This window comes from Phyllostomus hastatus, unplaced genomic scaffold, assembly GCF_019186645.2.
Source record: "Phyllostomus hastatus isolate PE091 unplaced genomic scaffold, TTU_PhHast_1.1 phas_contig_17, whole genome shotgun sequence".
Classification (NCBI taxonomy): Eukaryota; Metazoa; Chordata; class Mammalia; order Chiroptera; family Phyllostomidae; genus Phyllostomus; species Phyllostomus hastatus.
Genome location: NW_025333664.1, coordinates 35740789 through 35753759, shown reverse-complemented (window position 1 = coordinate 35753759; position 12971 = coordinate 35740789). Strand labels below are relative to the sequence as shown.

The window sequence follows — 12971 nt, the reverse complement described above, 5'->3', positions numbered from 1 at the left end:
GTGTAGTCACCAAAATGCGGAATTTATACCATAGAATTAAGTTTTATATCCTTCCAATATCTGTTAGAATGGCAAAGAAAAAAGTAATAATTTATTGAGTGTTTATTAAGGTCCAAGAAACATTTCAGGTTTAGTATAATTTAATCCCCCAAACAACACTGTACAGTGAGCTATTGCCCCCAGAGGTGTAAATAGAAGTTATGGAGAAAAGGCTGTTACCCAAAATCAAAAAGTGATGGAATTAGAATTGAATTCAGGCCTATTAACTCATGCATTCATTATCAAGCACTGTTGGAGTGGCTACTGTTGTCCAGAGCCTAAACTTTTAGCCACTAGATTTAACCACTCTTAACAAACACTAGTCTTTCTCAAAGAGTTAACCAGGCATTTTAATTTTTGATGAGAACAATATATCATATGTACAAAGTGTATTTTCCAAAAATGGCCCCAGCAATATTTCAGGTCCTACAGGCTTTGCAGAACCACTCTGAGTCTATTTTCTCTTCCTCTGAGCCTGAGTCAGCTAGACTATTCTGAAGAAGAATGTTCAGTAGAAGTGATGCTATGGTAGCCCTGAGGCTGAGTCCTGTAAAGGGCTAAGTTCCCTCTGGCTTACTCACTTTCTCTAGAGAAACCACTTTGGAATCTGGTGGCCATGCTGTGAAGAACCCCAGACCACATCAAGAAGCCATGTGTAAGTATTTCAGAAAACTTCCCGGCTAAGGTTTCAGCTGATTGCCAATATCAGTCACCAACCAGACATGTGTGTGAGGGACTCTTCAGGTAATTGCAGCCCCAAGTTGTTCAGTTTTCCTGCAGAGGCCTCAGGCCTTACGAAGCAGGTTTACCAAGTCACTCTTACTATGATTTGTCTGAATTCTTGACCCAAAGACTATATTAACACAATAAGTAGGTGCTTTAGCCACTAAGTTGTGGCAGTGATTTGTTACACAATTCTATTAACTACAACATCATGTTTCAATTTTTACTTTAGATATCAGGAAGTTCAAAGTTATGTTTAATACTCAAATACAGTAAATGTATTAGCCGTAAGAGTTGGAAAAACTACTTTGTGTTATGATCTTGAACATATATTTCTACTTTATTAACCTTATTTTGTCTTTTCTTTAAAAAGTGAAGTGTGCATAATCAACAGAATGATCTTGCCCTGTTAGAATAAAATAATTAATTTAATACCTGAATCTTCTTTCATGTCAACATCTTTTTCTTCATTATCACCTATTAAAAAAACAGAAAAAAGAACAGTTTGTATGAAAACTAGATACATCTGAATTCTCCAATTTGACTAATAAAAAAAGAAAAAAATCTTAGTGGAAATGAGAGTGATAAGTTGTGCATTTTTACTGTCATATATTATCATGCTAAATTAGGAAGAAAATATAAACATTAGGGTACAATTTAACAGCTAGGGTTTATATTTCTTTTCAAGAATAGTATGTATTGTAACAAGCTATATATGCAATAATTTGTTTTTGTTACAAAAGTTATCCATGGTCACTTAAGTAATTTCAATTCCTAAAAAATAAAAGCTACAGATTTTAAATGCCACATTTCTGCATTTATTAAACATAGGCATTCTCACCTTAAGTATCTGAGAAATGTGGGAATCTCCATTTGGTTGTAAATCAACACAGTGACCAATCTGTGCACTATGTAATGAGAAGTGCCATTTTGCAAATCCTGACATTTAACCATGTGCTCTCACCTGCCCCACCAGTTGTACAACTCCTATTTAATTCCTGTCATCTCCTCTCCCAGTTCAGCCCCCTTTACCTGGACAGATAAAGACATGTGTGTGTCCTCTGTACTCTGGATGACTATTTGCTAGTTTGAAATTTTATATTGTCATCTCTTATTCTTAAATATTCCTCGCATTCAGACAGTGCCAAATCCTGTTTGTTTCCATGTTTGTTCCTCTCTACTTACATACTGCAACCCAAATTCAGACTATTAGTGCCATTTGCCCTATCTATGTTGTGATTTCCAGACTGGTCCTCTCTTCTTCCAAATCCTGACTCTAGTTCTTTTTATATGTAGCTTTTAAATCAATCTCAAAATGCAACGCAGATATGATTCACAACTTATCAGTAACTCTCTCTGTCTAGTGAGAAAACTGTATGTAGACTCTTTGGGGTAACACTCAAGACCAAGATATCTGGTTCCAACCACTTTTCTCAATTTCACCACTGCTATTCCACTCGTGCTATCACCCATATGCATGACAACACTTGACTCTTCTCTGTTTACTCAAGGGCTTCTTTAGCTCCCTTTACCTGTCTCAGTCCTGGAAGCAAGGCCCTGCTCCATCTATTCACACTCATCTTCAAGGCCAAGCTGAGATGCCATACTATCTGCTCAACCAAAGTTTGAATGAACAATGTTCTCTTTGGCATATCTTATTTTTACTGCCCTAGTATATAAACTTTAAGGATGTTTGGGTTTAGGTCTGCATACTGGCTCTTCTATCCACACATTCACTAGGCGTGTGATCTTAGAGAAGTTGTCAAACATTACTGAGTTTCAGGTTCATAAACCATCAAGTTGGATAATAATACTGCCTCCTTTATGGAGTTGTAAGATCCAAGGAGATAATGTCACATAAAGCACTAGGACAGCTACTGAAACATTGGTAAGTGCTAAATATTAGCCATTATTACCATCAAATTCTACAGTCACTTATTAACATATCTGTCTTTCTTATGTTCATCTCTAGATCATAAATTCTGCAAAGAAAAAGAGCATGTCTTATGTTCCTTTGTAGTCTGTGGTACCTAATATAATTCATTTTATATACTAGAATCAATAAAGAAGCATCTACTTCATTAAATTTCTATTATTTCCTATGTTACTCTTACATAATAGGATGCCATATATCTATGTGATTGTTTGAAAACAATGAGGACTCAGTAAAGATTTGCAACTTCCTCCTGAATATGTTTTATAATATAGTCATATTTTAGCCAAATTTATTCAATATGACACTCTTTTGAGTGTTAATTATAAAAAAAGATTAGAGGTATATTAGTCAGTAGAAATGGAAAATGCATTTAATTTGAGGTTTAAGAAGGTAATTCATAATGGTCATCATTAGCTTTTAAAGAAATAATTTTTCTTCCATTCAAATATGTTAGAAACATTAGTGATTTTCTACACAATTTCTTTCTTTCAGTCTTCTTATAAGTGCAATTTTGGGAAAAAGAATACTTATTTCTAAGAAATATAATTTTCTGACTAACTGATTATTAAAATGTTGCAAAGTAAACTCTTCACAGATTCTTCCCTGAACTTAATATATTTAAATAGAATTGTATTCTCAGAACCATTTAAAATTTCTATGATGACAGGCTCTGGAATCTCAGAGTGGGGAGGAAAAAAGTCTCTACAGTTTCTTGGAAAAAATAAGAGTCCAAGATCTCTTTGCTTGTCACCCATATATCCATTAGTCCATCTGGCAAATGCTCATTGGTAGCCTATTGTGTGCAAAGCTTTGTATTTGGGGAAGTAGAGAACACCAAGATGAATCAGACCCTTAAGCAGTTGTCTACAAACCTATTATTCTTAAAGAAGCTAGGATATGAAGATGAAGATAAATTGAACATATAATAGAGGATCAGCAATGCCATTACTAAAGATGTCAGAGAAGGGGTGGATGCTTCTAGTGAGTTACTGGGAAGGGTTCTTAGAAAATGTGACATTAGAGCAGATATTTGGACTTCACAGACTGTACTGATAGCATCATCCCCAGAAAGACCCCTCTGTGCGAAGGATCATACTTGGTGTTTTCATTCATTCATTCTAGTCATTCACTCATTTATTCATATATTGGTGAAGAGTATATCAAGGATCTGGGTTTAGACTGTTTGAGTTTACTTCCAGGCCCAACTATATATAGCTGTGTAATCTGCTGCAAATTACATGAACCTATACCTTAGCTTCCTCATCTAGAAAACAGGGATAACAAAAGTATGTACTAATCATCTAGAGTTGGTAATACATGTACAATGCTTACACAAAATGAGCATTCAATAAATACTGGCTATCACTGTTAGGATGTCATTATTATACTACTTTTACTACTTGAACAACCATTTATTGATCAGAACTATGTGCCAGAGCTATGCAAGACCCTGAAGAAACAGATTGTCAATTCCTTTCCTCAAAGAGCTTACAAAGAAGTGGTTGATGTAGAAAAGTGAAACAACTATCAGAAGAGGAAGTAACAGATTCTCTGGTGCAGGTAAACAAAGATTCTATTGGGAAACAGACAAGAGGCAGCTAAAGAAGAAAGAAAGTCTACAAAGGCTTTCCAGAAGAGGTGAGGCTTGAGCTGAATCCTTAAGAGTGAGAATTTGCTAGAAGAAAGAAAGGCAGTAGACTTCGAGCAGATGTAGATGTCCTGCTTCTCCCCTTTGTTCCTTGACACGTTAATTTTGCCAAGCCTGACAGCTAGCCACCAGCCCCTGAATCTCTCTGCCTTAAGGCTATCTCTGGATTGCTTGAGCCCATTAGAGAAATATCAGGGTATGTACCGCCCCCTGCAAAGAGCATCTTTTCATAAATGAGGGACAAGATGTGCATATAAATACTCCAGCTCCCTTGTTTCTCGAGTGGGCTAATTCAGAAGCATGCTCTATACTATTTCCCAGAGTCTCCTCCTCCCCAGGCACAAAAATGAGCTCTAGTTGTCAGTGCCATTACAAAAGGTGTCAGAAAAGGGATAATGCACTTACAACTTGCTTATATCTTAACCTTATGGCCTTCCTTCTCTTCCCCAATTCATGTCCCAACTCCTCTGATTTTGTTTCCTGAGATGATTGCCCAAATAAATGACTCCAACTTGAATTCTTGTTTCATTTATGCTTCTGGGGGGACTCAACCTAAGACAAGGGTAATAGCACTTAAGCAGAGTGAAAAGCAGCTGTGAAAGCACATGGGTATGATCAATAGTCAAGGTGATTTTAAGGAAACAAAACTAGCTCTGAATGGCTGAAGACAGGGAGTGATAGTAGAAACTAAAGATAAACTTATCTGTTCTGGCTAGATGATGAAAGATCTTCCACGATGGATATGATGGCAAGATCTTCCACGATGGATATGACGGTTGATTTTATGTATCAACATGACTGGGCCCTGGGTACCCAGACATTTTCAAACACTGTTTTGGGTTTGTCTGGGTGAGAGTGTTTCTGGTTAAAAGTAACATTTAATCAGTAGACTGAGTAAAGCAGATTGTTCTCCCTAATGTGGATGGGCCTCATCCAGTCAGTGTAAGGCTGACTCTCGCTAGTAAGAGGAAACTCCTGCAAGACTACCTTTGTGCTGGGACATCAGGTTTTTTATGTCTTTGACTCAAACTGAAATATTGGCTCCTCCTGGGTCTCAAGTTTGCAGGCATTTGGGTTGAAAATATATCATTGGATCTCCTGGTTCTTAAGGATTCAGATGCCTACTAGAACTATACCATCACATCTCCTGGGTCTATGAATTGCCAAATGCAGATTCTGAGGATTGCCAGCCTTCATAATTGCATAGACAAATTATTTATACTTTCTCTTTCTCCCCCTCTCTCCATATACATATAATTATGGAAAGATTGTGTGTGTGTGTGTGTGTGTGTGTGTGTGTAATCTGCTATTGGTCCTGTTTCTCTGTAGAATCCTGATTAATACTCCAGATTGAACCATTTAAACTTTATCCTGAAAATTAAACTATTTTACACAGAGGAATGACACACTATCCTTTGAGCAATGACATTTTTTCATAAGAGAAATTTACTAAAAATCTACAAAACAAATGCCTTAATATTTTGATATTATTTGTATTAAAAAATCAAGCACAGTATTTTTGGTCTGAAAAGCACCTAATGTGCTGTTCCTTAGTAATGAAATCCACTTTAGTTCAACATTATTTTATATAATACGTTCACTTGAGCCTTATTTATGCAAGACATTTCTAGCAAGAGTTTTTTTCTAACAAAACCAGGAAACAAAGAGACAATACATAAAAGAAAATGTAAGCATATGGTTATAGGAAATCATGCCATTCAAAAGTTGGAGCATTTAGGTGACTGATGGAGTCACTGCCCTTTCTAACAGTTCTTCAAGCATCATACTTCTGTGTTGGTGGACAAACATGAAGTAAAATTTTCTTAGTCAAAGTGATACAGGTACCATTTCAAAGCAGAGAAAAGTCCATCAGATGATGTGGTTCTGTGTGTTCAGATATCCACTTCCAGAAAATCTCCTTCCCTTCCTAGGCTCCACTTTATCTTAAGGGGCCTGTGATGTTAATTTCATAACAGATGCTCTTCTTATTCACAACATCAGTCTCTGTCAGATTACCCTGTTGAATTCTGCACAAAAGTATAAATATAACTGCAGTTCTTATTTTAATAAAAAATTATATGAAAAACAACTAGTTTCTCATGAATAATCAGTTTTCAGTAACAGCTTTATATGCTTTGGAAACTCCTTCATAAGGAAGTCCCTAATATGCTTTGAAGTCTATACTATCAACTTCACCTACTTTTATGGGATACAGAGTTAATATGAAAGTTTGTTGTCTTAAAGATATCCATCTTTGGAGCAGCATTTCATTACCCAGTAACAGATAGTCTTATACTTCTTTGTAAAACAAAATACATCATGGATTTTGCTATGACTTGGGATTTGTCTTACTCCACTTAATGCAAACTTGAAAATTACTAATTTAAAAATGTACCAATATTTGTGTATGCTGGAAGAGAATCTTCTAGAAACAGTAGCTATCCTGCTTTTTGGATATCCAAACTGAGCTAACTGATGATATATAACCAACATTAATGCTGGTACAGGGGTGCCCACATCACATGATTGCTGGGAGTGAACAACAGTTATTCTCTTCATAAGGTAGTATATGCTTTCTTCTGAGCTTGAAATTATAAACAAAACAGAGGTCCAGATGCCCGCTGCTATGAAAGCCAATATGCTTGAGGCAGGTGCTGATGTAAAGGCAAGTGATTTATCTGCAAATGCTGGCTATCTGGAAGATGGGGGACTCATGTCACAAAGCTTATCTCCCCTCTCACTGGAGGCAGAGGTGTTTATTTATTTATTTATTTTTTTATATAAGGAGGGAGAGTGGAATGGGACAAAGAGATCAAGGGAGGGGGTTGCCAAGTTCTCTATGTGCAGATGAGCACAGTCCATTCTGATAAGGCAAGTGATGGATGGTCTGGTGTGCATCTTCCTAGCTTAGTCATCCCGGCTTCATATTACCCTGGCTCCATGGTTGAAGGTCAGCAAATCTACCTGACCTAGGATGCTTGAAGGTCAGAGTCTGTATTTTTGAAATTAGTTCCTAGAATTCTTATAGAAACATGCTGTTAATCTATAAGCTATATATTAGTCAGAGTCAGTATTTACAGAAACAATGTCAAAAGAATGATGGGGTGGGTTACAATTTTCCACTGTTACAAAATCACCCAGCTATCATGTGGTGGATGGCACAGTTATCACAGGCCAGGCCCAGGACCTTTAGATTGGCTAAGGGGCTCTTACATGGATAGAGAGCAGCTTCAAAGGGACGTGTACATTGCCCGGGAAAAGGAATGTGTTATAAAGAAGAGGAAGTTACCCTCATGGGCTATTAAGGCAGCCTCTCCACTTTTGAGAAAATAAAAGGATGGACACCTGAAATAGACCATACAATTTTCTTATCAAAATTGCAGGGACATTCACACGTATGGGCAGGCCTTCCAAGCAAAAAACAATTATAGTGTTCTTACTCACGTGCTCCCAAATCCTTTCTTAAGGCTTAAGTTCATACCAGAGGCTTCTTCTGCAGTCTTTTTCCCCCCTTTAAATAATTCATTACAAAGGTTTCTAAGAGCAATTTGCATTTACAGAGAAAGAAAATATTCACAAAAATCAAGTGCTGCAAGATTTTTAGGATTCCTTTTCTTTTCTTTTCTTTTTAAATATATTTTATTGATTATGCTATTACAGTTGTCCCATTTTCCCCCTTCACTCCCCTCCACCCTGTATATCCTCTCCCACCCATATCCCCCCTTTAGTCATGTCCATGTGCCATACTATTAATTTCTTTAGCTTCTACATTTCCCATACTATTCTTACCCTCCCCTTATCTATTTTCAACCTATATTCTATGCTACTTATTCTCTGTACCTTTTCCCCCTCTCTCCTCCTCCCACTTCCCTGTTGTTAACCCTCCATGTGATCTCCATTTCTGTGGTTCCAATCCTGTTCTAGTTGTTTGCTTAGTTTCTTTTGGTTTTGCTTTAGGTGTGGTTGTTAATAATTGTGAGTTTGCTGTCCTTTTACTATACATGTTTTTTCTTTATCTTCTTTTCTTAGATAGGTCCCTTTAACATTTCATAAAATAAGGGTTTGGTGATGATGCACTCCTTTAACTTGACCTTTTCTGGGAAGCACTTTATCTGCCCTTCCATTCTAAATGAGAGCTTTGCTGGATAGAGCAATCTGGGATATAGGTCCTTGTCTTTCATGACTTGGAATATTTCTTTCCAGCCCCTTCTTGCCTGTAAGGTCTCTTTTGAGAAATCAGCTGACAGTCTGATGGGAACTCCTTTGTAGGTTACTGTCCCCTTATCTCTTGCTGCTTCTAGGATTCTCTCCTTCATTTTCACCTTGGCTAATGTAATTATGATGTGCCTTGGTGTGTTTCTTCTTGGGTCCAACTTCTTTAGGGCTCTCTGAGCTTCCTGGATTTCTTGGAAGTCTATTTCCTTTGCCAGAGTGGGGAAGGTCTCCTTTATTATTTGTTTGAATACGTGCTCAATCTGTTGCTTTTCCTCTTCCCTCTGGTACCCCTATAATTCAGATGTTGGAATGTTTAAAGATGTCCTGGAGGTTCCTAAGCTTCTCCTCATTTTTTTGAATTCTTATTTCTTCATTATTTCCTGTTTGGTTGTAGTTTCCTTCCTTCTGGTCTAGTCCATTGACTTGAGTCCCAGTTTCCTTCCCATCATTATTGGTCCTCCGTGCATCTTCCTTCATCTCTTTTATTGTAACCTGCATTTTTTCATCTAATTTGTGCCCAAAATCAACCAATTCCATGATGTAGGGAAGATGTTGGTCACCTCATGGCTTCTTGTGAAACTTGAAAAAGCAGAAATTCCAAGCAAAGAATGACTGACAAAAGAAAGGCATCACTGAGCATGGCTCCTGCCATTAAATTGGAAATCTGGATCCACTGAATCTATCATTTGCTAAATTCACTTTCTGCAAGGTAGTTGATAGGGCTGGTAGAAAAACCCAAAGCTACAATGCCCCACCCCTTCAGCTCCACCCCTGGCAACCCAACTGATCCTTAGCTAAGAGGAACACTGAAATCTCATTAATTTATAAATAAATGAATTTATAAAAGGCACTGCTTGGATAACTGTATGACTCTGCTGCTTTTGGCTTTGCCAGCTGGGCACATGATGATACCTTATCAAGATAATAGGATTCAGGAGTAAGAGTATGAAGTGGGGGAGATTTTGAGTCTAGTTTTAGATGTGTTGGGGTTGGACATGACTGAGGGACTCCAGCTGGAGATGAACTATGTGCAGGTGAGTATACCAGAGAGGAATGGTAGAAAGAGAAGTGGAAGAGATTGGTCAACAGTGGCCTATTAAGGCAGGCTCTCACTTATAAGAAACTAAATGGACAGGCACCTGAAATAGGTCATACAATTTCCTTGTCAAATTCAAGTCTACTCAAGTGAATCAAAGGCTGCAAAGAGTCATGTGATTAAATATGCACTGGTTTCAATAACCATGTTCCACCTGTCAGAGAGATCCTGATAACCTCAAGAAGGACAGGTTGGTAGCAAGGTAGAGATAATCACAGGATTGCTGTGGATTTTGGAGGGAATAGCAAATAAAGGAGATAACACTTCAAAGACATGTGGCCAAGAGTAGAAATTAGACCCAAACATTAAGTGCATGGGTTGGAGGATTTTCATTTACTCTATTGTTTATTTTTATCTTTACTCTAACTTCAGTGTCTGTTTGGAGCCACCCTGCCTGGTTTCAGGAGCTGTAACCCATCTCATGGCTAAGGCTGAATGAGGAACCTTCGGAGCATAAGCCACTAAGGAGACAAAGTTTATCTCCCTGGCAGGATCTCTGCTTCTGCTCCTTTTTCCATAACTGGCCCCCAATGCTTGATCAGTTAGCCAATGATGGGTAAAACTCCCCAAGAGGGGGAAAACCTAAGACAGGCATGATCATGTGGAGGCCCCAGGGAAGGACTTGGGGAGCTATGGAAAAAGGGGATGATGGACCCTTGACCCTCGGCTTTGACAAAACCTGAGTCCTTATTCTGCATGCAAGAATTCTCCTAATTTCTTAGCTATCTTGCCTCCTCTGCCTGACTTAATTCTGAAACAATGACAGAAGGTGGTGCAGCCCTGTGCTGGAAAGGGCAGGTTCCCCGGGTGATCAGGCCTAAGAAAGAACATGTAAAATCCTGTGAAACCTGCTTTGCTAAGAATGCTCTTAATTAAATGATTAAGGCCCGAGCAGGAAATGAGTTTGTTTCCCAAAATTTTGTAGTCTTTTAGCTAACAGACCCTGACTCAGAATAAGCCCTAGTAGTTCTTTGTATGCTCTCCATTGTTTGATCCTCACTGCTTGACAATGATTAATGAGCTTTACCTGTATTCCTGTGCAAACGAACCCAATAGAAACCTATCAAGGCAAGAATAGGGGCGTTCTCCTCTTCCGAGAGTGGCCAGGCCACTCTGAGGCACTCTCCCCTTGAGAGAGTAGCCGTTCCACCCTTTCTCTTCCACAAGACTCAGTAGTCTGTGTGAATTTATGTCATATCTCATCCATAACACCCTGGACACTGCAGGCTGGTGTCTGAATCAAGTGTCTTATTAGAAATTATTTTATTCATATAGTAGTCCTCAGAATTAATTATTTTCCCTTGCATTTGTCCCAATGTTTTCTAAAACAAAACTAGTATCAGTCTACTCAGAATGTTTGAAGGGTCTTCTAAAAGCACCCAGTAGGGGTCTCTGTTAAGATGCCTAGGGCATCTTCCCTTCTCCAGCCAGCATTTTGCCTTGTCTTTTTTTTTTTTTACCAAAACTTCCTAACTAGATCAAACTGCTTAGTCAATGCTCCTGTCCCCAGGTCTTCATTTGTTCTGCTCTTTATCAGCATTTGCTACACACAATGCACATTCCCTGCTTTTGAAGAGACAGATTGCTTTCTGTCTATACCTGCTGCTTGTCCCTGTATTCAGGTTGCTTGGTTACAGCAACACTCCACTGGATTTTCAATGAAGGCAAAATGCATTTGTAGCCTTTGAGGCTCATCAAGTGGAAATGGTTCACACCCATTTCCTAAGAAAGCAGTCAACTCACTTATGTCATGTTAGAGAGAGCACATCTTGTATATTTCTAAACATCAATGCAATCCACATGTTAAAAGTGTACAAACATGCACAAAATACCAAGTTCCTATAAATATTAACAATTAAAGAAAACTGAATTTATTCACTTTGTAGTTTTTTCTATACATTGAATGTGTCATTTGAAAAAATTGCACAGTTCAAACTGGGTGAGCAGTTTATCTTGCGTTTCTTATACTTATTTAAAAACAACTAGTGCATTAGTTTATTGGTGCTGCTAACAAATTTCTACACACTTGGTGGTTTAAAACAATACACATTTCCTATCTTATAGGTCTGGAGGTCAGAAGTCCAACATGGGTCTCACTGGGTTAAAATCAAGAAGTGGGCTGGGCTGCACTTCTTTCTGGAGGGTCTAGGAGATAATCTGTTTTCTTGGCTTTCCAACTTCTAGAAACTACCCACCTTCCTTAGCTTGTGGCCCCCATTTTCCATCTTCAGAACCAGCAAGGTTGCATCTCTGAACATTCTTCCATAGCCTTGTCTCCCCTGACTCTCTTCTGCCTCCTTCTTCCAATTTTTAAAGACTCTTGTCCCACATTGGGCCCAACCATATAATTCAAGATAACATCCCTATCTTAAGGTCAACTAATCAGCAACCTTAATTCCATCTACAATCGTATTTTCCCTTTGTTAAGTAACCTAACATAGCCACAAATTAAGACATCTTTGTGGGTAGGGCATTTTTTCTCTTACCATACCTGGTAATCAGGAAGCAGATTGCTTTGCATAAAAAATTTCTGAGGAGTAGAACTCAGAACAATTCCATTTAGAAATAAAGTAATTTCATTTGGAATTAAGTACATAGGATTAATATCAAGGTCCTGTCTGAGTTTTCAGTTTTCATCTTCATTCTCTTATAAAAAGGGTTTATTCTTTTTTCTTTTTTTACCTTCATTGTTTTATTTTTAAAAATATCCTTTTTTAAGATTTTATTTATTAATTTTTAGAGAGGGAAGGGAGGGAGAAAGAGAGAGAGAGAAACATCAATGTGCAGTTGCTGGGGGCTGTGGCCTGCAACCCAGGCATGTGCCCTGACTGGGAATCGAACCTGCGATGCTTTGGTTAGCAGCCCGTGCTCAATTCACTGAGCTACGCCAGCCAGTGCACCTTTATTGTTTTCTTCCTTCCCTTTCTCTTTCCTTTTTTCTTTCCTTCCTTTCTTTTTTAACATTTTTTTTCATCTTTATTTTGTCTTTATTTCTACTTTTCTCATTGTTTTTGTTATAAAAGAATAATATTATAAAGACAAATTACAAACAAAGAAACTATTTGCAACATGTATTTGAAAGGATTAGTAACTTTAATATAAAAAGGTCTCTTACAAATTAGTAAGAAAAAGATGAAATAGTCAAAAATGTGCAAAGGATATATTAACAACTTTGATTAAGACATTTGGAAATGTAATAAACGACAAAAGAATAAGCTATATTAGTAATAAAATACACTTTGTACCTTATGTCATGTATAATGGTGATAACGTGGGATGTGCCCCGTTATGAAGAGGGAGGGAAAGTAAAATCT

General features: G+C 37.8%; 1 protein-coding gene across 1 annotated transcript in view; it reads right to left on the bottom strand.

Annotated features, from left to right (window-relative positions):
* MACROD2 (mono-ADP ribosylhydrolase 2) overlaps positions 1-12971 on the bottom strand; it is a 2133612-nt gene that overhangs the window by 169075 nt on the left and 1951566 nt on the right. The window contains exon 10 of the mRNA XM_045832893.1: positions 1198-1239. Coding sequence (XP_045688849.1) covers positions 1198-1239 — 42 coding nt within the window. The remainder of the gene's footprint in view (positions 1-1197; positions 1240-12971) is intronic.